Raw genomic sequence first — 27277 nt, forward strand, 5'->3', positions numbered from 1 at the left:
CCAAAAGGATAAGGTGGTCGTCAATGTTGACGAGGACATCACCGTTCTGGAGGGTCCTCCTCCTTCAAATAAGAGGAAAGAAACAACGCTCGCCGTCGCGCTGTTATTCGAGGCGGGGAGAGAGGAGGGGTCACCCCTCAATCCAAGAAGGCCAGGATCGGTACGGATCTAGCCCATGGCTCGGTTTAGCAGTTCCTTATGCATTCCGATGACAAAGCTTCGATATGTCGATGAATGTTGACATGGACGCTTTGTCCGGGTTTTTATAGATCGCCTGTCACAACCGTTGTTCTCACCGAACGACAATTGGAGAAGCACCCTGTGCAGACAGGCGATAAAAATGTCGCCGCCGACTCCTCGTCCGAGAAGGTTTCCTCCGTTCAGCTCAAGGCGGACGGTATAAGGTTGGCCAAAAGGCTGGTGAAGTGGGCTGAACTAGCCGGCACTCATCTTATCGAGCAAGAAAAGCTCGTGGCTCAAACTGCCCCTACGCTCGAACGGCTTAGGCTTGAGCTTGCCGCTGCTAGGAAGGAGGCCGAGAGGACGAAGAAGGACTTCCTGGCCACCATGAAGGACTTCCTGGCCACCATGAAGGACTTCCTCGCTGAGCGAAAGCTTAAGGAGGACGCTGAGAAGGTGGTCCCGGCCGAGAGAGCTAAGGTTGAGTCTGCGTTGGCTGATGCCGCTAAGTCATGGAGGAGAGAAACAAGCTTGAGGGTGGTTATAAGGCCATGGTTGAGCAGAGGGAAAGATGGAAGTCCCTGCATTTGGCCGAGGCGAAGGAGCATAAGGGCACAAAAGCTATCCTTGCTCATAGGGAGAAGGATATTGAGATGCTGAAAACCGTCATCATCCCTGAAATGTGTGCCCGGTACCGGGACCAAGCTGAAGATGCTACCAGGGATGCGATTAAATAGCTCCTTCCTGAAGGCACCTTTCCGTGGCAAGATTTTGACAGGCTTCTGGATGAGAAGGCGGCTGCTGCGGAGGCCAAGGCCGCGGCCGAGGCGAAGGCGGCGAAGGCTGCTGCGGCCAAGGCGGCCCATGATGATAAGGTGAAGGAGGCTAGAGAGGAGGCTGAGAGGGCAAAGGCAAGTGAAGCTGCCAAGTCGTCCTCCGGCCGCCCATCACAGGTGATGCTTTTGCCACGCTTTGCCCGGTGGCGAGCAAAGAATAAGCATAGGGAGACGGGCGGTCGTCACCGAGATTCACCCGGCCCTTCCTGACAGCTTCAGCTGTTCGGGGGCCAACTATTGAGCCTTTACTCCCTGCCATCCTTTTGGCGCTTCATGTCTTAATGTTGTAATCTTTTGTTGTTCCTTCTTTTTTTGTTAAACTTCGGTAGGTTGTGTTTAGGCTATCTCTATGGGGACGGCCGTCGACTTTGTTTTGCCTCACTTGTAAACATTTTTAATGAAGTTTGTTTATTTGCCTTCGGCTTGGCCGAGGCTTTGATCTCATCCTCCATTCAGTTGTCTTCTTACGTTTTTAAACATATTGAGCGCTTTTTCGTTTTTACCTTAGGCTTGGCCGAGGCAATTAGATTGCGTATCTCAACTGTACTTAAACGTTTTAGCATATTGGTCGTGTCCTTTCGCACCCGAACAGCCGAGGTAGCAAGATTCACGTTTCCCAATTTGCTCAAGAACATGTTGGCATGTCGGCCGCTTCCTCCTCCACTCCCGGCTTTGGCCGAGGCGGTCGATTTGTGCTTCCCAACTGTTTGTAAACATGTTAGCATATCGGTCGTTTACCCGTCACTCCCGGCTTTGGCCGAGGCAATCGGAGTTACGGCTCGACTGCATTCGTATCTATAGACATATTGATCGCTTCCTCTGCCACTCCCGGATTGGCCGTGGCAGTCAGATTTGCGTTCTCAACTGTACTTATACGTTCTTAAGCATGTTGGTCGCTTTCGCGAGTATCAACTACTTTTGTAGTGACTGCCCGGCTTTGGCCGTGGCGTCTACTTCGGTACGACTACGGAGGGGACAAGTATTTCGATGGAAAACTTGGATCACTCTTCATAAGATATAATCACGCGTTGGTGTGACCACAACGGTCTTGGACACCTCCGCCGCTATACGAAATATTTCCTAAGGTTGTCTGTGTTCCAATGGCTCATTAGAGGCACACCCTCCATGTCTGTCAGCCGGTATGTCCCCGGCCTCATTTCTTCAACCACCTTGTAGGGTCCCTCCCAGTTGACCGTCATCTTACCATGGATGTTTCCTTTGTTGGTTGCGGCCGACTTTCTCAGGACTAGATCTCCTACTCTCAAGTCCCTTTTGTGGACCCTACGGTTGTAGGCTCTTATCATTCGGTTTTGATATACTGCCAAGTTGAGCCGTGCCGTATCTCGACTTTCTTCGACCAGGTCTAGGGAGGCTCTCAGGCCTTCTTCATTTTCGATCGGGTTAAAGGTTTGCGTTACGAATGCCGGCACCGCCGCTTCAATTGGCGGGGACCTCGCACCCATAGACTAGGTGGAATTGATCGTACCTCGTTGCTTCTTTCTCCGTGGTTCGAAGGGACCACAGGACGCCGGTAGTTCATCACCCATCTTCCCTTTAGATCTTCAACCTTCTTCTTCAACCCGTTCGCATTGTTTTATTAGTCGCCTCCGCCGCCCGCCAGTTCGAGGGTGGCGACGGAGGAGTATGCAAATTTGATACCGAGCTCTTTCAACCAATTCATCACCATGTCGCTCCAAAACTCTCGGTCGTGGTCAAATACAATGACTTGGGGTAACCCAAAATGAGTTATGTCGTTCTCCCAAATCACCTTTCTTACGGCCGCCGTGGTCTTGGCAGGTACCGCAACAGCCTCGACCCATTTGGTGAAGTAGTCAACGACGACAATCAGGTACTTCCTTCCTCCGGAGGCCATCGGAAATGGTCCTAATAAATCCATCCCCCACTATGCAAATGGTAGGGGACTAAGTACTGGTTGCAGGTCTCGGGAAGGTGCATGTATTACCGGAGCATGCATCTGACAATTCTTGCACTTCTTGGTTTTTGCCCTGGAATCTTTCAGCATGGTAGGCCAGAAGTAGCCGGCTCGGAGAGCTTTGTGGGCTTGCGTTCTCGCCCCATGTGATGTCCGCAGATGCCTTCGTGAATCTCTGTCGATATAAGCTCGCGTCAGGGGCCGACACATTTCAAGAGTGGTCTTATTACGGACCTTCAGTACAATTCTCCTTCGAACACTAAGTACCTTGCAGCGATCCTTCTTATCTTCTCGAGACAGATCTGCGGTCCTCCGGCAATTCTTTTGTCAGCTTGTATTTCATTATCGAGTCATCCACGTCGTCTCGGCTTCGATGTCGCCAAAGATGTCGACGGTCTCGGTGATGCTTTTAGCATTCCCGATATCCACCAAAGACGTTCGACCGACATTTTTATGCTTGAACTGGAGAGTTTTGAGAGAGCGTCGGCTCGGTTGTTCTCAGACTTGGGGATGCACTATATTTGGAAAGATTTCAATTTTGAGGTGTCAGCTTTTACCCTTTCCAGGTACCTTACCATCCCATCGTCTCGAGTCTCATACTCTCCTCGGATTTGATTAGTCACTAAGAGTGAGTCTGTTTTCAACACAATGTGCTCCGCCCCGGCAGCTCTAGCTAACTCGACTCCAGTTATCACCGCCTCATATTCGGATTCGTTATTTGAGGCCGAGAAGGTAAACTTCAAGGCGTACTCAAACTCGTCTCCGTTAGGGCTGATGATAAGGATGTCGGCTCCTGAGCTGTTCGCCGTGGAGGACCCGTCGGTATACACTTCCCACACGCCGGGATGTGATTCTTCTTGATATGTGCACTTGGCCAGGAAGTCTGCAAGAGCTTGCCCCTTTATCGAAGGCCTCGGCTTGTACTGAATGCCAAAGCCGGAGAGCTCCACTGCCCATTTGATAAGTCTGCCGGATTTTTCGAATTTTTCTAATGCTTTCTCCAATGGCTGGTCGGTTAAGACCGTCACGGGATGTGCGTCGAAGTAGGGTTTCAGCTTCCTTGCGGCAACGACGACGACGAGGGCTGCCTTTTCGATTAGTGGGTAATTTCTTTCGGTGGCCAGCAGTGTATGGCTGATAAAGTAAAATGGGTGTTGCTGCTTATTTTCTTCCCTGATGATTACGGCACTGACCGTGGTCGAGGTAACTGCTAAGTATAGATATAGCGTCTTCCCCACCGTCGGCCTGGACAGGGTCGGTAGTGTCAGAAGGTGGGCTTTCAGTTGCCTGAAAGCCGTGCTCTGTTCCTCCCCCCAGCTAAAGTTTTTATTCCCTTTCAGCACTTTAAAGAACGGAGTGCTCTTGTCGGCCGACCGAGAGATGAAGCGGGCGAGAGCCGCCATCCTTCTGGTCAGCATCATAACATCTTTTCGATTTCTCGGCTCCGGTAGGTCTAGTATTGCTTGGACTTTCTCCAGATTGGCATCAATTCCCCTGGCGCTGACAAGCACGCCGAGGAACTTGCCGGCCCGGACACCGAAGTTGCACTTCTTTGGGTTAAGCTTCATTTTATATTTCCTTAGTGAACAAAATGTCTCGCTCAAATCGGCTAAGTGCTCGCTGTCAGACTTGCTTTTTACAATAGCATCGTCGACGTAAGCCTCGATGTTTTGCCCTTTTTGATTTTGGAACACTTTGTCCACCAACCTAGTGTAAGTTGCGCCAGCGTTCTTCAAACCGAACGACATCATTTTATACATGAATGTGCCGTGAATGGTGATGAATGCGCACTTAGGCATGTCTTCCTCGGCCATGAATACCTGATGATACCCTGAGAAGGCGTCTAGCAGGCTTAGCATAGTGTAGCCTGCCGTGGCGTCAATTAAACTATCTATTCGAGGTAAGGGATAGCAATCTTTAGGGCACGCTTTATTAAGATTGGTAAAATCAACACACATCCTCCACGCCCCTAACGATTTCCTCACCATTACAACATTTGCTAGCCACTCAGGGTAAGTACAAGGCATGATAAAGCCCGCCGCTAGTAATTTGTCTACTTCAGCTTTGATGGCCTCATCCTTCTCGGCCGAGGAGTTCCTCATCTTCTCGCTTGACCGCCGAGCGGTGGAGAGTATGTTCACTTGTGAACGATCACCTCCCGCTCAGGCCCGGCATCTCGGCGGTGAGTATGCGAAGACATCTTTGTTCTTCCTCGGCAGGTCTAGGAGATCACTCGAATTATGGCTCCAGGTCGACACCGACGCGCGGTGCGCTCGGGTCAATTTCCACTTCCTCGGTCTCGGCTTCTTCGACCATGCCGACGTTAGTGTTCATCGGATCTCCCTCCTGCTGCAAGGATGGGCTCTTCCCTTTCTCCGACTTCTTCGCCACTTTGAGGGAGTGCATGTTTCACCCCCTGGCCGACAGTTAGATATTGACTATTTCATCTCTCTCGTCCTTTGAGACGAGCTTTTGCGCTTCCCCCCGGTCTGAGACGTACATCAATGTCAGGGCCCGGATGGACATCACTGCATCGGCCTCGCTCAAAGTGACTCGGCCTATGAGAACATTGTAGGCAGACGAACCATCGATAACCACGAACTCGATAAAACATTTTTAGCCGCGTCCGCTTGGCGAACATCACCGGCAGATCCCGATTGACCCCAGGGTACCAGGCCGGCCCGCGAGAAGTCGTATAGCGGGTTAGTGCGAGGGCTCGGTCTCCAATTTTCAGACCGAGATTAAGAAAGCACTCCCTGAACATGATGTTCGTGTAGGCGCCTGTGTCAATTAGGCACCTTTTGACCAAGTGGTTGGCTATATCCAGGTGGACTACAAGCGGGTCATTTGTGCGGGCGACGACTCCCTCGTAGTCCTTCTTTCCAATGGTTATATCGGGGATGGTGGAAGCGGGGATCGCTGTTTTGGGCACAAAGTTGATGGCTTGGTATAACTCATTCAGTCCGTTTGTGCCCATTAGTTGACCCACCGTTCTCGTTTCCCCCGATGACAACCTGGATTACTCCCATCCGTTGGAAGACAGATTTTCTATTCGCCCCGTCGGCGCTTGTTCCCGGGCCTCCACTACATACTTACCGAGGCTCCCCTTTCGGATTAGCTCCTCGATGGCGTTCCTTAGATGTCGACGCTTGTCGCCAGTGGCCGTGTGGCCGTGGTACTCGCAAAATCGGCTTCCGTCCACCGTCCCTCCTCGCCTTGGGGGGCCTTGCCCACTTCTCGTCCCTCATTCTTGCTTAGGGTAAAGACCTCGGTGGAGAGGCGACTAGGGGGTGAGACTACTTGTACCACTTCGGTTATATGGTCCCGAACCCCCCCCCCACCCCCCCCCCCCCCCCCCCCCCACCCCGGCGCCCGCCGAGTGTCAAGCTTTCCTATTAAATCTCTCGAGCCATGACCTATTCCCGTCACGGCGACTTTCATCTACGTTGTCCCGGCGGCTCTTCCTCTCTGGGTGCCCAGCTTCACTGTGGCCTACCCAGGTTTTGTGATAGTCCTCCACCTTTACGGCTCGGTCGGCCATCTTTCTGGCGGAGTCTAGGTTGAGGTCTTCGCACTTGATCAGCTCGTTTTTGAACTCGCCTTTCGGGAGGCCTTTCATTAGTGTGAAGGCCGCCAGTTCGGTGTTAAGCTCACGGATCTGCTGAACCTTAGCGTCGAATCTTTTCACGTAGCTTCAGAGGGACTCGTCTTCCCCCTGTCGGATAGTCAGGAGATCCGATGTTTCCACGGCCCTTCTCTTGTTGCAAGCATACTGGGCTATGAAATTGTCTCTCAGATCGGCATAACAGTATACCGAGCCATTAGGTAGCCCCTTGTACCAACTCTGAGCCATCCCATGCAGGGTCGTTGGGAAGACTCGGCACCACACCTCATCAGGATGCTCCCATACCGACATGTACGACTCGAAAGCCTCGGCATGGTCGGTTGGGTCGCTATCCCCTTTGTATGATAAGGGCGGCGGCTTGACTTAGTCGGCACGGGGATCTCTAGGACATAGGTGCGAGGGGTCATCGACCACGTGTCGAATGACACGCGGCGATCGGCTCCTCGCAACCTTAGTCCGGCTTCTCTCCCTCTGGCGGGAAGGGCTTGTTGTCCGACTTTGGTGAGTCGGACTTCTTTCATTCCTTCCGGGTGGCCTCGTTGTTGCCGCGGCGACGCTGTCCTCCCCCGAGTGGGGAAGGACTCAGTGCCCATCGCACCACGGCTCTGCGGCGTTCTACCATGCCCAGCTCTCTTGTATCGCCGGACAAGTTGTTCGGTCACTCTATGGGCCCTGGTCACCTGTGGATAGAGCTGGCAAGTCTGACCCGACCCGAGTGACCCGACCCGAACCCGAGCAAACCCGACCCGACCCGAACCCGAAAATATTGTGACCCGAAACCGACCCGACCCGACCCGATGACGACCCGTAACCCGACACGACCCGATTATCGCTGGACCCGAACCCGACCTGACCCGACCCGATATTGACCCGACCCGATCATCGAATTCGATTAATTGATGACCCGACAATTATTAAGCTTAATTTTGATCAAAATGAAAGTGATTTTGTGTTTAGATTGATATGTTTGACTTAGTAATGGATTAATTAAACCAAATAATAGGTTAAAAACTAAATTTAATGGTAAAAAAATTATAGTAATGCGATTAAGTTACCGGACCCGATAATGACCCGACCCAAACCCGACCCGACCCGATACATCATCTGACCCGAAATGACCCGACCCGATAACGACCCGAACCCGACCCGAATCGACCCGAAAGGGTATGCTGACCCGATATGACCCGAACCCGATATGACCCGACCCGACGTGACCCGACCCAAACCCGACCCGACTGACCCGATTGCCACCTCTACCTGTGGATGCGCTGCTGTCACCGTCGTCGTGACAGGGGTAATCGGCGTGCTACCCATCAGGTCCAGGAATAGCTTTAATTTGGCCGCATCGACCACATATCCCATGACAGTGATTTGGTCGGTAGGCAGCGGTGTTTCTGGCTCTTTCGGCATCCCGTACGCCGTGTCAGTGACTCGGCCCGGTGGGACTCGCCGATCTCGAGTGCGGAACGTGTCATCCTGGAAGAATGCAGTTCCTTCACTCACAGTTTCTTGTTGCTTTGACATCTGCTTAGCTCGCTGAATGGGTTTTTTTTTTTTTTTTTTTTGATGTAGGTGACTAGCTTTTAGTATCTATCCCCACAGACGGCGCCAATTGTTCCGGGTGTAATTCCGGAGCAGGATTGTGACCACTTGGGCTTGTAGAATGATGTCGTTGCTCGTCTCTTCCTTTCACTCTCTCCTGTAAAGATGAAAAAACTGAGGGCTCGGCTTGGGGCCGAGCGTGCTCACTCCGACGCTCAAGTCAGTAAACTTAGAGAGATAAGTTGTATGTTAACTTGGCAAAGTATATTGTAGAGAGATAAGGGATTTTATACCAGATTATTTCAGTTCGTTTCTCAATGAGAGATGTGGAGTATTTATAGACTTTCACCTTTTGTCACGTAGTGGCCAAGTGGCATAGCAGGTGGAAAGACTGTCTTACCCTCGGCCGAGGGACCCATGACAGGCCGGCAGGCCTGGTTGACTCCATGCCGAGGGGACTGGATGTGAGTACGTGGATATGCCTCTCGGCCGGCTAGTTCTTGCGAGCCGAAACCCAGTGACAAAGCCGACTGTGCTTCGTTGTTAGGTCGCTTTTCCTTTGACTTGTTGTCTTTTGGCTTTGACCTTGCTCAATATGTTGACTCGGTCAGCGGGTGCAGAATATGCCCCATCAGATTACCTTATACTTTTAACAAATGGTATGATCTACTCCGTATTTAATTAAGTTGGGTATGTGAATGTAAAATAGGTACTCTATAGTATATTACTCCCTCCGTCCCGGTCAATTGTTGTCCTTTGGTTTTGGCACAAAGACCAAGGAAAGGGAAGTGGGCCAATAACTTAATGACAAGTGGAACAAATTGGGTGTGAATGATCAAATTACTCATCAAGTTTATTCTTAAAATAGAAAGGACAACAATTGACTGAGACACCCAAAATGAAAAATGACAACAAATGACCGGGATAGAGGGATTATTATATCTTGATTGACTAAACGGCCTGCAGAATATTTTGGAGAAATGTCATATTGATTGTATACTACGTGCCTACTTCGTATGCTAATCAGATTAGGTTACCCTTTAAATAACTACTTCATTTGATTGATAATTTCAATGTTCTGAGTTGTATGGGTCTAAGTATCTAGAAGATGGAGTACTAGTAATAACCTCATAAATTTGATTGCTCCATACATGGTCGGATGGTCCCCGATTGACCAGTAGTAAATTAATACCTCATGCCCCCTACCAAACAATATGTCAAACATGTGGTAGCTACATTGTGTTGTTCAACCATTATAACTATGGAGTATATTTTAGGTTTTTTGTAACAAACCATCTAACTAACTGGACACGTCAGCAAGATGGTTAGGAGTTTGTTACTAGGTGGTTAGAAAGTTGTTATGCTTCTTACTATAAATAGTTCATTCTACACTTAGAATAAGGCATTCAATCATTTACACTCACATTTTCTTCTATCATTCTCTCTGTAATCTCTCTGTAAAAATCAGTTACCAATTAATAATCAATTGTCCAAATTCTTTTCTTGTTCTCAAGAATTTCTGCAATTGTTTCAATTGTGTACAACAATTCCGGAATTAATCCCTGATTGTTGTTACAATTGGTATCAGAGACTTCAGTCCTGAATATCTCTATAATTTCCGCCATTAAAGCTAGGGTTTCAAGCTCTTTTTCTGGGTTAACTTGGGAAACATCGATTCAAACTGGCTAAGCTAACAGTGGCTCAATTACAAGCTCAAATGGAGGAAAGGATGAAGTTAATGGAGGATTCAATGGGGTTGATGCGGGAGCAAAACCAGAGAATTGAACAATTGCTCTTGGGACTGCAGAACAATGGGAATAACATCAACAATAATGGTGGAACTCGGGAAGGTATACCTCAACAAAACACTCGCAATTTCAATTTTAATCCCAGAGTTGAATTCCCTGTTTTTGATGGAAGTAATCCGCGAATTTGGGTTAAAAAATGCAAGAAATACTTTGAATTGTGTAAGGTTGCTGATGATCAGAAACTCAATCTTGCTTCTTTGTATATGGTGGGTAAAGCTGAGTCTTGGGTGCACAGTTATATGAATATGAGATTAAATGTAGATTGGGATGAATTTGTGTTGGATTTGTGTGCTAGATTCAAAGAAAATTTGGGAAGTAATGTTGTGAAGGAATTCAATAAGCTTCAACAAACTGGGTCCTTGGAAAATTATCTTGATGTCTTTGAGAATTTGAGGGGATTGATTCAAAGCAGAGGAATGCATTATTACCTGAGTCATATTTCTTGGATAGTTTCATTGGTGGTCTAAAACCTACTATCAAGCCTTTCGTTAGAGCATTAAAACCTGATACAGTAGCTGCAGCAGTAGAATTAGCTAGATGTCAGGAAGAAAGTCTGGCAGCAGCAAGAACTGTGAGTAGACCTTTGCTTGACAGACCCCCAAACAGAATTACATCTGAAAATGCCCAAAGATTCACCAATCCAGGTTATCAGAACAATAATAATACCAAATTCACACAACCTTTCCAGAAATCAAACACTTATCCAAGACCCACAAAACCAAACTACAAAAGATTAACTCCCGCTGAGATTGAGGAGAAAAGGAAGAAAAATCTTTGCTTTCAGTGTGATGAACCATACACATTTGGTCACACTTGTAAAGGGAAGTTGTATAATATTGTGTTAGTGCCTATGGAGCCAGAGGAGGACAGTGATACATTAGACTTCCCTGGAATCCTGGATACACCTGAATTCAGGGGGGAAGGTGAAGCTGAAGTGGAGGACATGGGGACAGAACAACCTATGATCTCTCTGAATGCCATCTCTGGTCATACTTCTGATCAGACTATGAGAGTACAGGGCAGGGTCAAGCATACTGCTGTCTACATCCTCATTGATTCTGGAAGTACACATAATTTTTGTGATACAAAGACTGCACAAAGGCTTGGCTGTAAAATCACAACAACATATCCTCTAGAAGTTTCTGTTGCCAATGGGGAAAAATTTATGACTTCAAAAGTGTGTAAGGGGTTCAAATGGTTACTACATGGAATTGAGTTCACAACTGATGTAATGGTTGTGCCTTTGGGTGGGTGTGAAATGGTGTTAGGAGTCCAATGGCTCTCATCTTTAGGGCCAGTGGTATGGGATTTTGACCAGCTGAAGATAGAATTCATGTATCAAGGGAAGAGGGTGGTCCTTAGGGGTATCACAAAAGGCAGTCTAAAGTGGATCTCTGGTAGGCAAATGGTTGCTGAACTGAGCAAAGGGGGAGAGTATGATAAGGGTCAATTCTTTGCCATTCAAGTTCAACCTACTTCCTCACCACTATTGGCACATGATCAGGTATCTACTGTACCTCCTGAAATTCAGAAGGTTTTACATGAATTTGGTGATTTATTCATTGAACCAAAGGAGTTACCACCCCATAGAAATTATGATCATAGGGTTCACCTCAATCCTGGAATACCACCCATTAATGTCAGGCCATACAGGTATCCTATGATACAAAAAAATGCCATTGAACAAATTACTAGGGAAATGATGGAAGCTGGTGTGGTCAGACCTAGTCAAAGCCCATTTTCTTCTCCTGTTGTTATGGTTAAAAAAAAAGATGGTACATGGAGGTTTTGTGTGGATTATAGGGAGTTAAACAAAAATACTGTCAAGGACAAATTCCCTATTCCAGTTATTGATGAATTACTAGATGAGTTACATGGTTCATGCATATTTTCCAAAATAGATTTAAGGTCTGGATATTGGCAAATTAGAATGCATCCGGAGGATATTCAAAAAACTGCTTTTAGAACTCATGTAGGGCATTATGAGTTTGTAGTAATGCCTTTTGGCCTTACCAATGCTCCCTCAACATTCCAGTCACTGATGAACTCCATCTTTAGTGAGCATTTAAGAAAGTTCATATTAGTGTTTTTTGATGATATATTGGTTTATAGCCCTGATATTGAATCCCATACTGTGCATTTGAGGGATACATTGGGAATTTTGAGACAGCATCAGTTGTTTGCTAAGATGAGTAAGTGTAGCTTTGGAGTGGACCATGTGGAATACCTAGGACACATAGTGTCTGCGGGAGGAGTAGCTACTGACCCTACCAAAATACAAGCCATGCTCAAATGGCCACCTCCTAAGTCAGTTAAGGAACTCAGGGGATTCTTGGGCTTAATCGGGATATTATAGGAAGTTCATTAGGGGTTATGGGATCATCAGTAAACCCCTAACTAATCTACTCAAGAAAAATGCATACATATGGAATCCCGAGGCGAAGTGGCTTTTGAAACCTTGAAACAAGCAATGACAAGAGCCCCGATTTGCCTTACCGATTTTAACTCACAATTTGAAGTAGAAACCGATGCATCCGATATTGGCATAGGAGCTGTCTTGACTCAAAAGGGTCATCCTATTGCTTTTATAAGCAAGGCCTTGGCTGACAAACATAAGTCTCTATCTACATATGAAAAGGAGCTGCTAGCCTTAATATTAGCTGTTGATAAATGGAGACCTTATTTGGTAGGCCAACACTTCATCATGAAAACTGATCACTTCAGTTTAAAGTATCTGCTGGGGCAGAAAATAACAAGCTCATTTCAGAGCAAATGCCTACCCAAGTTGATGGGGTTGGATTATGAAGTGCAATACAAGAAGGGGAAGGAAAATACAGTAGCTGATGCTCTTTCTAGAGTAGGAGAGGCTGAATTATTGACCATATTAGTATCTCAAGTGAGAACTGATCTCTTACAAAGGATCAAAGATAGTTGGCAGACCCCTGAACTAACACAACTGATACAAGACCTTAAAGATGATCCTACTGTAAATACCAAATTCCAATGGCAGAATGATCAGTTGGTGAGAAAGGGAAGATTGGTTATAGGTCCTGATGTTGACCTGAGATTGGAAATCTGTGCCTTAATGCACAATTCTTCTCTTGGAGGACATTCTGGTGTTCATGCTACATACATGAGAATGTCAGAGATGTTTTATTGGAAAAATATGAAGAAGAGTGTGAGGCAATGGATTTAAGGAGTGTGGGGTGTGTCAGCAAAATAAAAACCTATTGCAAGCACCTGCTGGTCTCCTACAACCATTACCAATACCTGAGGCAATCTGGGTTAATATTTCTATGGATTTCATAGAGGGTCTTCCTAAGTCACAAGGGAAAGACACGATTTTGGTGATAGTAGACAGATTGAGTAAATATGCTCACTTTCTATCCTTTCAAGGCATCTGATGTGGCAAGGGTATACTTGGATCAGGTCTTCAAATTACATGGGAACCCCAAGTCCATAGTAAGTGATAGAGACAAGATCTTCATAAGTCAATTCTGGCAAGAGTTCTTTAAACTACAAAAGGTGGATTTATTAATGTCCTCTGCTTATCATCCCCAAACAGATGGACAGTCAGAGGTAGTTAACAAATGCCTTGAAACATACCTTAGATGCATGACAGGGGAAAAACCTAAGGATTGGGCACAATGGATACCATTGGCTGAGTGGTGGTACAATTCTAATTTTCACTCTGCCATAGGGACAACTCCTTATGAAGTGGTGTATGGGCAATCACCTCAATTGCATACTCCTTATGTTAATGGTGATAGTACAGTAGCCGCAGTGGATAGGAGCTTAAATGCTAGGGAGGAATGCATTCAAATGTTGAAATTTCATTTAAAAAGGGCTCAAGACAGGATGAAAAGTCAAAGTGATAAGCACAGGACTGACAAAGAATATCAGGTGGGAGATTTGGTATATGTCAAATTACAACCATATAGGCAACAATCAGTGGTCTACAGGAGTTGTCAGAAACTCTCACCAAGGTACTTTGGGCCATTTGAAGTGTCTGCAAGAATTGGCAAGGTAGCTTATAGGCTGAAGTTACCTGAACATTCTAAAATTCATCCTGTGTTCCATGTTTCTCAGTTAAGGAAACATCATGGTACTGTGCCAATCATTAGTGTGGTCCCTATGCTTGATGACGACCTACAACTAAGGGCAGAACCTATAGCTATTTTGGAAAGGAAGATGGTGAGGAAGGGCAGTGGTGCAGTTGTATATTTTCTGGTGCAATGGTCTAATGGCACTACTGAGGATGCTACATGGGAACTGTCAGATGATTTCATAAAGAGGTTTCCTGCAATTCAGATTTCTTAAGCTTGAGGACAAGCTTCATTAAAAAGGGGAATGTATTGTAACAAACCATCTAACTAACTGGACACGTCAGCAAGATGGTTAGGAGTTTGTTACTAGGTGGTTAGAAAGTTGTTATGCTTCTTACTATAAATAGTTCATTCTACACTTAGAATAAGGCATTCAATCATTTACACTCACATTTTCTTCTATCATTCTCTCTGTAATCTCTCTGTAAAAATCAGTTACCAATTAATAATCAATTGTCCAAATTCTTTTCTTGTTCTCAAGAATTTCTGCAATTGTTTCAATTGTGTACAACAATTCCGGAATTAATCCCTGATTGTTGTTACATTTTTACTCTATGAAAAACTGTGAAACAGGTAAACTCGATTAACGAATCTTACTTTCAGTGTTTATTCTTGTATTAGGTTGTTTCTAAACTTAATTTTCCTCCAAGCACAATATTTTACGTATAGTTAAAAAACTTCGTTAGTCAACGGATCTGACGATGTTCTTTAACATCAATTTTGCGCTGACGAGTTCAAATTACAGTAGAGAGATTAAAAGATATCTGCAATAGCTACATAATGTATTGGAGATTAAAGTATTACTTCTAGTAAAGTAGGTTTTTTTATTTGTAGCCAAAGGAATCATTCTTTTTTCTTTTCTTTTATTTGGGTACATAAAAGGACTTGTTTATTCAGTACATCTCCCTGTCAAACGTGAAAGGGAGTTAAATCTGTTGTACATCGCCACCAACTACATGTTGTACCTACCTCCATCAACATCCATGTATATTACTAGAAGTATCCATCATTTTGTTTTCCCACTTCATCATCATCAACATCACTATTCACCACTGATCATCGATTCTCTGACCCAACTTCCTACTCATTAATTTTCTTTCAGTTATGGGTTCTTCACCGTGTTCCACTTACTCTGATCCCCACCTTGCTGAACCCATAACTTTTGACACCAAAGAAATGAGATCACTTCTTGACATGCACAATGTCGAGGACCGTGATTGCCTCTTCAATTTGATCTCCCAATCTAGTTTGCTTAATCCTAGGAAGGTAGGGAGCAGGGTGTTTGTATCCCCTGACTATAACCAGTCAATGGAACAACAGAGAGTTATGACAAGAAAGCGGTTGCGATACTTGATTGATCATGGGGCTTTTAAAGGGTGGATTACTGAGAGAGGAGCTGAAATTGAGCTGAAAAAGATTGCTTTTCATGATGTTGTTTCAGTTTATGATCACTCTCTTGTTGTTTTGGTGGGTGCTCAGTACTTCTTGTGGTAACTTTTTAATATTAAATTCGATTGCATTGGTGGAAAGGAGTGTTTTGGTGTTGTGATCAATCCATTTTTTGGGATTCATTGTTGGGTTTTGCGCTCTTTAGTCATCCTGTTTAGTTGTTAGAGCTGAATGTTTGATTCAGAGTGTCTGAAAAAATTAGTGATCTTGAATTACTGGGCAGCTGGATGATGCCAACGGGCAATTTTTAGATCCAGTGAGATAATACAATGAGTGCGTAGCCATCTTTGTCCTTAATAGCCAAATACTCAGGAACTCGAGACTTTATGTCTGAAATATTCCTAAGTTGGACCTTTTGAATGGAAATGCATGTAGCATGCTGAGTATACGATACGGTTTTATTATACGTATCCGATACGCTATACGAATTTAATTATACGGATTTCCGGATACCCGATACGAATTTCCGGATATTCGATACGGTTCTTTAAAAACCGTATCGGATAAGGATCGGCAAAATATGAAACCAGATATACGGTATCTGATACGGTTGCCTTTTTTCTAGAATAAAATATTAAAATATATACATAAATCACAAAATATCCAATATGTTGCTTATTAAAGCTTATTAGTATTAAACTTTATAAGTTATTTACTCTTATAACTTTTTAAAACACTTTTAAGTTACGAATAAAACCAACAATCACACATAGAAAAGAAAAAAAATATATTAAATTACATAAGTGAGACTGAAAATCGGATACCCGATGTACGGTTTGCAGATATACGGAAAAACCGGATATACGGTTTTCGTATATACGGAAAAATGGTATCGGATATGGATACTAAAAAATGAGATTTAAAAAACCGTATATCTGATACGGTTTCCAAAACCGTATTGGATATCCGGTTTTGCTCACCCCCTAGCTGTATGTATGGTCGGTTTTCCGGGTTCCTGGGGTTTGAAATTTACCGATCTTTGAATACTATGATCTGGCTCTGCTGTAATTAGTGAATGAGTTTGTTAGTTTATACAGAGTATTACATAATTTCGATCCTGTAATGTTCCATGTTGATTTTATCTTTTGTCATCCTCTTCGATTTTCCAGACAGATGCATTCTGCCAGTGGGGTAGATTGTCAAGCCAAGTTATATCAGTTCACTGTCTGTCACGTTCTTTTTCCATTTGGTTGAATTTACTCGGGCCTTATAGGCCATAGCAAAGCTTAGCTTACATTTTCAAGTGTTAATGGGATTGTCCGTGAAGAATATTCTAGTGATTAAGAGTCAATTGAGGTTGAAAAGGTTGATGAGGGTCTCATTTGAATTTTACCAAAGGATATTGACTATGATGAAATACGATGTACTACATTTGTTTTTTTGGTAATTTTTTGAAACGAATAAACAAATTTTGTCGCTCAAGATAGCGTTTGTAGAAAAGTGGGATAAGGAGCCTTGAAGACATCAAACTGCTAACACACATTTTTGAAGAACCTAGCCCGCCTTTCTAGTTTTTAGGAAAGATCGCAAAGTTACTACTTATCTGCATGCTGCAATGTTAGGAAATTGTACACGAACTGAAAAGACAATAATGAAAACCGCACCGAATCGCTATGCTTTCCTAATAGAACAATTCGACCCTTACTTTAGTGCCTGGGTTGTATCGAACTTTCTATTGAGATAAGACGGTTGCCCTCTGTATTCGGCACAGAATACAGAGATATAATTAAGAAGTATTTTTGAGTAGTTTGTGTTTTTTGTTCAATGATGCAGAAGATCATATTGTCTCTATTCCAAACATCTTCAACCCCATTCTATTTATATAGATATGAAAAGGTGTAGGGGGATGTATTTGTGAAGAGTAGTAACTTTTCACAAATTCCGACATATTAAATGTCTATTGTGGGAATTAAAACCCGTCAAAGTTTCCCGGGCATTGCCCCGAAGCCCCCCGTCATAGTTGTTCAAATGAAAACTATTCCGTAAATTCATAAATAATTATGCAAGTGTACACTCCGTACTACCCGAACTTACATTATATTATAACGAACTTACCCATCTACGAACCAAACCTGAGTACGCTAAAATGAACCGGTAATTACACTTAAATTACCAACATTCCTCCCCCATTTAAGCGTAATTCAAGATTTTAAATAAGTTAACAAACATACCAATTTATGCATAAATGAAAATGTCACGAAGATTGAATTTCCACATAGTGAAATTACACATTCCAAATATTCGAGTATCGGGGTGTGACTAAGCATTGAACCCTTTCTACCCATTTTGAATACATGAAGATAACTCACACATAAATTAATTTACTTCTAAAATTACGAAACCGACACTTATTTACAAGCCTAGTGTCCCATATCTATTCATGAACATATCGAGTCAAACCCATACTCCTTGAAGCTTACTGTACTTCATGTTCATATATGTTGATTCTTTTCATCGTGTCCTTGCAAACACACTTTTTCAAAAGATCAACCTTACAACATGCAAGTCTAAGCACACACATCGGGATATAAATTATTGTGTGCTTCAATCTCTTAACAATAGGCCTTCCACATTGAATTCAGCCTCTAACATTGTATTAGAGGGGAATTGGGTATCCTATTGCCAAGGATCTTATACGAGTTTTAGTCTCATCCCGTCAACCGACTTTATAACCAAGTCCCTAATTAACCCTTTATGCAAAGTGATCAACTAAAAATGAGATCTCACAAAACAACCAATATCAATTCCCATTTATGATAGTCCACAAATTATGTTATAACAAACACCCCGGTGCGCACCGTTATTCACTATCAAAATTATATTAATGAAATTGATTAAATAATTTAAGGAACATCGTAGATTATTTTCTTCAGCTACGTATACTTAGCCTTTTAACCGGCTATATGCTAATACTACGCATACCAACTCCAATGTCAAACTTATAATGCAAATTCGCTTCTTGGAAGTCCATATACTCATGATACTTACCCAAGTAAAATACATTACCACTAGTAGAAAATAACCTTCTACATTGATAATTCAATTTGCATATATATACTATCCCTCTATAACCGAAGGAAAATGACATAGGACAAACCATAATTCTGGTTTACTTTATACCTTCACACTTGCCTAATGTTTGCCAAACATGAGTATTAGTATCACTAACATTCTTACTCAATTTCCAATTGCAAATTCTATAAGGCCTTGTGAACCTCGAGTTATGATATCACTTTAATTATTGGATAAAAGCATCATACTCGACTCTTAGAGAATATTAACAGGAGAATAATAATCATATTCTCACTCTAGATCCTAGTATCAAGGATCAAATTACCTCCCCCGGCCCATGTCTTCCTTTATAGAAGAATATGATGGCAGAACCATCTTTTATAAGGTAAATCATTCTTTGTTCTATGTCAAAGATCGACTTGTCATTAATCCTACAACAAATGACAACTCTATTACAGACTTGTTAATTGTTGTACACTCAATATAGTTAATTCACCTCTTACATGGCTAAACACATGGCTAAACCACCATGACTCCATAATCTCACCATGGTTATCACAAACCACCTTTCGAGATTATATGGTAAAATCAATTACATAATCAAAATTTAAAATATTTTAAACAAGACAAGATATTAGCATGTTAAACAATTATAACAAAACAATTAGCACACAAACTACATATTAAATCACCGATCAAATATCCATTGATCAAAACATTATATTTCATAAATATCTCTTACATGTTTATTTCACATAAATAATCAATGTGAGATTTAACATAAGTTTAATATTTATATCCTATAAGGGTAAGTTTCATCTCTTCCTTGAAATTAGGCTACCTAAGGTACCATTTAACGGTCCTTAATACCGCCTATATTAATACACCCCCGCTATCAAGCCATATATGTATATCAATATGTTACCGCTCAATATCCACATTTCCGTATATTACATCCAAGGAACTTATATAATACACTCATTCCCACTCCATAGGACTCATTTTCATCCATTATATTACACCATATAATAATAAAAACTTATGAAAATAGTACTAGTATAATAACTAGCACACAAGCAAAATGAAAACGCTACAAACATTCATATGAACATACTACCGATCAACAAAAACAAAGTTTTCTCAACATAGTTAACATACATGATAACTCATAATCAATTTTAACATGATTATTAAAACCATTGATGATCAATCATAAATAAAACATTAATAACTCTAATATCCATGCTTGTGAGCAAAATTTTATTCGCATATTAACCGCAATAAAAACCATGATTATTTTTAAAATAATTGATCAAACATATTCAAAAAGATATCTAACACACATGACCAATTAACAACTCTTGATCAAGATCGCCACTAAAACCCATCTCGTTAAACTTGTCCTAAAAAAAAAATAACAAGGATTAACAACAAAGAGACAAAAATTAACACAAAATATGTCCCTTTTCATGGGTGATTCTCCAACTTCTCTTTTGACCAACCTTGGGTGTCTCAAGTCAACATGAGCCCAAACTTGACACCATCCAAAACCAATACACTTGCTAATGAGCCATGCGAGCAACTATATTATACCGCTCTATTTCGCATTACCGTGTATCATATAAAAAAGGATACATTTGAGACATTCACACTCACCTTGTACATTCAGTTGTACACCACTATTGTTATACTATACACACACAAGTCATATAATTGATAGAACTCAACTTATATGAATTGCAAAACAACAAAGAGATTACCCTCTTACCCATTACAAATGATAATAAATTACTATCAAAACAAGTTGTTACAAAAACAATAAAATCCATATCCAGTAGTAGCTATAATCTCCAACTATTCATGGTTGACAATTATAAACACCATTACAGAATCAACTCAACAAAATTATGCATACTAAACTTTATGCATGGGAAAACAAAAAGTCGTAGACTTGTTTTGATGCCTAACATGACCATTAGTTAACTACTACGGAGTAATAGTTACTTTATTATACAATCATTTGCAAACAGAAAAACCAAACATCATAATTCCTTACTTCATAAAAACTTTGATGTAAATAATGTCATGTCATTTTCAAGATGTATGTATGTGCATTTCAAGTATAAACAAAAAGTTGCTATTGCATTACCCACTGCACAATACGGCTTCACAGGACACATTAATTATACAATTAATATTCTAACATCCTGCAAATAATCATTAATGCATCCATGTAAATCATTATCGTTCATAAATTCCTCTTTGAGATAATAACCATAACCATCATAAAGATGATATTTAAGATACAAAACTTACTTAAATAATAACATAACCAGCAGAGGTTCATAAGACAAACATGTTGAAATATAGATCATGATGCATTGTTCATGGGTGGATAAGTACTCGCTTCTTTGGCATTTTACCGACCGAATCATGTATCAACAACATTAACAATTGATCAACAATGCATACTACAACAAATATAGTTAAAGTTCCACACATTATTTAAGATCGATCAATTCACTTTTATCAAAATTAACAAATTGCATTTAATACGCCTATGCAATAGTATTATTATCATATTATAATCTTTGATTTGTTACTCAATGGTAATTGGTGTAACCGACTTGTTAGTTGTTACTCTTTGAGTATAAACAAAGTTGACAAACAGTCAAATTTCAATGTCTATCAAGCATCACATAAAGCATAGTAGTAAGTTATATGAAACTTATCGTATGCATCAGACTTCACCAAATCTTATTCTGCCATGTGATCAATAGAAGTACTCTGTAAATAATTCCACGCACCAAGAATGTAAATTATCGTCATAATTGAGATTCCATGACCCAACTTCTCGCGTAACGATCCCATAGTAAATCCAAAATGTAAAAACTCATTGTCATTTCCTTACCATTCGTCATCTTAAAAGATTTCAGAATTGTTCTATTAGATTGTTAGGAAATTGTACACGAACTGAAAAGACAATAATGAAAACCGCACCGAATCGCTATGCTTTCCTAATAGAACAATTCGACCCTTACTTTAGTGCCTGGGTTGTATCGAACTTTCTATTGAGATAAGACGGTTGCCCTCTGTATTCGGCACAGAATACAGAGATATAATTAAGAAGTATTTTTGAGTAGTTTGTGTTTTTTGTTCAATGATGCAGAAGATCATATTGTCTCTATTCCAAACATCTTCAACCCCATTCTATTTATATAGATATGAAAAGGTGTAGGGGGATGTATTTGTGAAGAGTAGTAACTTTTCACAAATTCCGACATATTAAATGTCTATTGTGGGAATTAAAACCCGTCAAAGTTTCCCGGCATTGCCCCAAGCCCCCGTCATAGTTGTTCAAATGAAAACTATTCCGTAAATTCATAAATAATTATGCAAGTGTACACTCCGTACTACCCGAACTTACATTATATTATAACGAACTTACCCATCTACGAACCAAACCTGAGTACGCTAAAATGAACCGGTAATTACACTTAAATTACCAACATGCAAGAAGACATGGGTCATGCTACAAGCTATGTTCTATTACAGCGCTGCTGATTATGTTCATGAATACATGTGCTGTTAATTATATTCATGAACATGTTTGTCATATAACTCCTGAAATATCTCAGATTTGGTTCATGTGAGGGATGTAAGTGTGTGTTGATGAATCAGTTCATGTCCAACTTTTCCTTTGCGTCCTCGATGTATACTATCATCATCCCCAAAATGCCTCCTCCTGATAACAAGGGAAAAGATAATTGATTGAAGAAACTAAGTTAAAGCAGATACAAGACTCAGAATATTAGCAGTTCTCTTGAGAGTCGAGGGAAACATTTTAAGAAAACAAAACAGCATTCATATCAAATTTATTTTACTTGTTAGCCTAAAAAAATCTTACAAATTGTATCTTGACATGCTTTATTGTGCCATTCCACCTCTCGGTAGGGAATATAGTAGACACAGAACTCCTGAGAATTGTATCTCTGTATAGAGTAATGTGTCTAAGAAAAACTGAACAGCATACCTATCTTATCTGTTTTCTAGCTTTTGAATACCATTTGTGTGTTATCTTGACACGGTCTCTTGCATGCACATACTGGTTCGTTATCAGAAATTTATCCATCATGAATTTCAGGGGTGGTGCAATTCAGTTTTTTGGCACAAAGCGTCATCATGACAAATGGCTGAAAGTTACCGAGGACTATGGGGTGAAAGGATGCTTTGCTATGACTGAATTGGGACATGGAAGTAATGTAAGTAGATGCTGTTTGTGAGCTTCTTTTGGTAATCATTGTTGCTGCCACAGTCGGAATTCATTAAGGTGTTGGGGAGATGTTATCCTTCTGTGCAGTTTCTGTTGTCTAACATGTGTCTTCCCGATTTTCCTTTTGCTGATACTAGGTAAGAGGGATCGAAACAGTTACTACCTATGATCCTAATACTGAAGAGTTTGTTATTAACACTCCTTGTGAATCAGCTCAGAAGTACTGGATTGGAGGAGCCGCTAATGTATGATCCTTTCATGTGCTTAGGTTTCCAGTTCACTTTAATTATCCGTTTCTTGCTGCTTTTTACCATATGCTTACCTTTGGTTTTGTTATGTTCCCAAGCATGCAACTCATACAATCATTTTCTCACAACTCAACATTAATGGGAAAGATCAAGGGGTCCATGCATTCATAGCACAAATCAGGGATGAAGATGGAAACGTCTGTCCAAATGTACGCATTGCTGACTGTGGACATAAGATTGGACTCAATGGTGTTGACAATGGGCGAATATGGTAATTAACGATGGTTTTATGATAAATAGCCCTGCTTTTAGTTTATCTAAGTGATATCAAGTTCTATATTTTGTTGTTTTTGTAGGTTTGATCATCTTTGCATCCCTAGGGAGAATTTATTGAATTCTGTTGCTGATGTTTCCCCTGATGGTCAATACCTCAGTGCAATAGACAATCCAGATCAGGTTCTTCTCTGGCTATTATCTGAAAGTATATTTATTGGCATTTTGTTGCTATTTTATTTCTCTTTTCTAGGCGCCTTTCTGAATAGCGATGTGTATGAAAATTTGATATAAACATTTGTCTAATTTGATGTTATGTTGGTGTCTCTTATTCTCAGAGATTTGCTGCTTTCCTTGCCCCATTAACTTTGGGTCGTGTCAACATTGCAGTCAGTGCTCTTTACATAGCAAAGGTAACTAATGCAATGCCAGTCACTGTGATACTCAACTTGATTTTTTTTTTTTTTTTTTTTTTTTTTGTGAAACTGAAGGTGAATTTGTTCAAGTAGTTGACTTTTTTAAACAGGTGGGTTTAGCTACTGCTACAAGGTACTCATTCTCAAGATGGGCTTTCTCTCTCTCACCCAATGAGCCTGAAGTGCTATTGCTTGATTACCCAAGCCACCAGCGCCGGCTCTTGCCTCTTATTGCAAAGACTTAAGCCATCAGCTTCTTAGTATTTTCAACAGTAGGAAAAAGTTACATATGTCCGACCCCCTGGTCTCATCATAGAAGAGAAACTTTAGGGCAGTGAGTAATGCTGTTGACCTGCTTGAAGCTAAGCGCTCTTAAATTTCTCAACATCACATTACCTTACTGCTCCAAGAGGCTCCTCCAAGTGGGGCTGCTGTGGGATGGTTTAGACTTAACCAAAATGGAATGTTCATTTGCTACTCTAACTTAGCATAGTGTGCAGTATATATGCAAAAACTTGGTAATTTGTTAACATTTTTGTTTTGCATGGCAGATATGCAATGAGTTTTGCTGGTAACTATTTGAAATCAATATATGTGAAACGGACACCTGAAACAAATAAGACTATTCATGTTGTTTCTAGCGCCCTTAAAGCTACTCTAACGTGGCATAACATGCGAACACTTCAGGTCAGCATCCTCAGTGAAGAGACGGAATTTCTGTATCTTGCTTTTCATGGCTAAACTGATTGGCTCTTTAATTTGTTATATGCAGGAGTGTCGGGAAGCCTGTGGAGGGCAAGGTCTGAAGACTGAAAATCGTGTGGGCCATTTGAAAGGCGAGTATGACGTTCAGTTAACTTTTGAAGGGGACAATAATGTACTCATGCAGCAGGTAGACGTTTTGTTTACATCTGATTTTCTTACTGAATTGTTCTGCTATGTTATGAGCGTATCTCTCGTACTGGGAAATTTTCCCAAAAATCTGAAAGGACTGGCAACAGTTCTTGAACCAACTTTTTTTAAAATTAAGTGGGCGACAGGCCCCCTGTTTTTTTAATAAAAATTGCTTATGCTGTCAGTATAAATATCAATTATGTTGTTTCTCATATTATCATTGGGGCCTAGTTACTTAACTGAAGTGCATGTGTTATGCATCTAAAGGTGAGCAAAGCCCTATTTGGGGAATGTATGGCATTTCAAAGATTGAAACGACCATTTAAAGGATTGTGGCTGGAGCACATGAACGGTCCTAGCCCTCTGATTCCGTCTCAGCTGACAAGTTCTGATTTAAGAAGTTGCCAATTTCAGGTACTTGTTCAAGTGACATTAAAATTGTCTTCCTTTGATCATTTAATAAAATCGCAACAACTTATGCCCTGTTTTTCTGGTTCAGACTGATATATTCTACCTAAGAGAGAGAGATCTGCTAAATCGTTTTGTAGCAGAAGTTTCAGCACAACAAAAACAAGGGAAAAAGTAAAGAGCAAGCTTTTGTTTTGGTGAGTTTCTCAGCTATCTTTGCTTCTTTTTCTGTGTGTGGTTTGCCATTGTTCTGTTGGAGATAATAGGTATAAGTCAGAAAGGAATAATTATACATTATCCCCGTTGACCCCTATTGAAAAGTGTATACGCAGCTTTATCCTCGTGTTATTAATTATAAATTACATTATCCCCGCTGACCCCTATCGAAAAGTGTTTTGAGTTGCTGTTACTTCATAAAATAATTAAGTTTTAATTAGTTCCTTCACTTTCATTGTATCATAATTTAGTACCAAGGAATAAGGAGTCTGTACAGAAATAATCATCAGGTGATGTGACCAAATGATGCACCATAAATGCAATTTACAGAAGATTTTGTTTATCTGGCATGCTTAGAACTTTAGCTAGTTCATTTTTTGTTAAATCGGCATCATTAATAGATGTGGTTTGCAAACACATCAAGAGAAGTCTTGGGCATAAAAATGAAATACAGTCGTGGCAAGAAGAATGACATTGCTGTTGAAATTCTAATACAATCTTGTTATCATTGATCTTATTTTTAATATGACATGACCCCGTAAGAGACAGGAACGGTTGTGCTATGGTCCTCCTAAAAGAAAGGACGAATCCTTAGTAATACTAAACTGCAGATGTTATCAATTGTTCCTTCCATTAGATGTACTTCTCATGTAATAAATAAACTTTTTATGTATGGACAATTAGGCGTTTGACTTAAAAACTGAATTTCCTCTCTAGTGACCGTGTACTAATGAAGAGATTTCTTGTTTTCATCATCAGACTTATCAGCTAGCAGAAGACTTGGGCAGAGCTTTTGCTGACAAGGCAATTTTGCTCACCTCTCTCGAGGCTGAAGCTAATGTTACTGCTGGACCCCTCAAGGTAAACAACTGGATTATGTTTATTAAGGTTGTTTTCTCATCATGTGGCAAATCTTTTTCTCTTCTTAAACTTGGTTTTACTCGAGTAATTTTTGGGTAAGGCCTCCTCCAGTCCAAGGCTGGCTTCAACAGAGTTCAGACATGTTAAGTCACAAATTCCTCGACTATTGTGAAGTAGACACATAGAAGAGAGGAGTCTCTGTGCTGTTTCTGTTATTCGAAAGATGCAGAAACAGAAGGAGAATAGAAATACCAGCCGACGATGAGAATATAAGCGAAGATAAAATAAACCCGAATGTAGTGCCGTGTATAAACCACTGCCTTGAAAACTATTTCTCCGGTACGACCGTGGTGGCGATCAGCTAGTGCCGGTAGTTCCCCAAGGTTAACACTACAGTCTCCACGCAGTTCCGCCCACTCAGAACTGTGAGACTTGGAACGATAAAATCAGCAATACCCAGAAGAGAGCAGAGAAGACGTAGAGAAGAGAAGAGAGTTGATTTTTTTTTGTGTGTTTTAGAAGTGAAACAGGTTGCTCTATTTATAGTAAAAATAGAGCAACAGCACATGAAAAACCGCCCCACAAAAGCAGCAGTCAAGACCGAGTTAGTGGGCAGATTAAGCTCCTTAATCGCAGGCACTAACAGTCTCATTTGACTGACCAAATCAACACACTCAACCACCAAACAGAATGAATGTAGACATCCCATTACACACAAGAGCAAAAAGGTAAAAGGGGGCCTTTGGCCCGCACCGCAGGTGCTCTACCCAAACCCAAACCCGAGCCCGAGCTCGAGCCGGGCCGGGCCGGCGCGCACGCGCGTGTGTTTGGACCCAAACCCACAGGCCCAAGACTTACAACAAAAGCCCCTTTGATCCACTCACTTAACCAAAAGAGGACAAGTTGATATAAAAAGCAAAGGTGGAAGCAATATTCCACCGATGTGGGATGTCAAACAACCAAAAAGCAATTGTTGAAAGTTGCTGTAGAAAGCCATCATTTCCAACAATCCCCCACTGATGGCGAAGAGAGAGAAAAAAGAAATTCCTGGGTAAAGGAAGGATTGGATACTTAGGTATCAATATCTTTCGATTTGAATTGACACTTTAGTGCAATGAGGAAACAACTTACTTACAGCGAGAGAATATCTTGCGATTTGAATTCCTAGCTGAGCTTCGGTCGATACCCCCCACAACA

General features: G+C 41.6%; 1 protein-coding gene and 1 pseudogene across 1 annotated transcript; both read left to right on the plus strand.

Annotated features, from left to right (window-relative positions):
- The first annotated feature begins 9833 nt into the window (after positions 1 to 9833).
- Positions 9834 to 12280, plus strand: LOC141628647 (uncharacterized). Its single transcript, XM_074441754.1, has 2 exons — positions 9834 to 10279; positions 10375 to 12280. The coding sequence occupies exons 1-2, from the start codon at positions 9834 to 9836 to the stop codon at positions 12278 to 12280; spliced, it is 2352 nt and encodes a 783-aa protein (XP_074297855.1).
- A 2574-nt stretch (positions 12281 to 14854) lies between these two features.
- On the plus strand, positions 14855 to 26284 carry LOC141627459 (acyl-coenzyme A oxidase 3, peroxisomal-like; annotated as a pseudogene).
- The last annotated feature ends 993 nt before the right edge of the window (positions 26285 to 27277 follow it).

This window comes from Silene latifolia, chromosome Y, assembly GCF_048544455.1.
Source record: "Silene latifolia isolate original U9 population chromosome Y, ASM4854445v1, whole genome shotgun sequence".
In the NCBI taxonomy this organism is placed as follows: Eukaryota; Viridiplantae; Streptophyta; class Magnoliopsida; order Caryophyllales; family Caryophyllaceae; genus Silene; species Silene latifolia.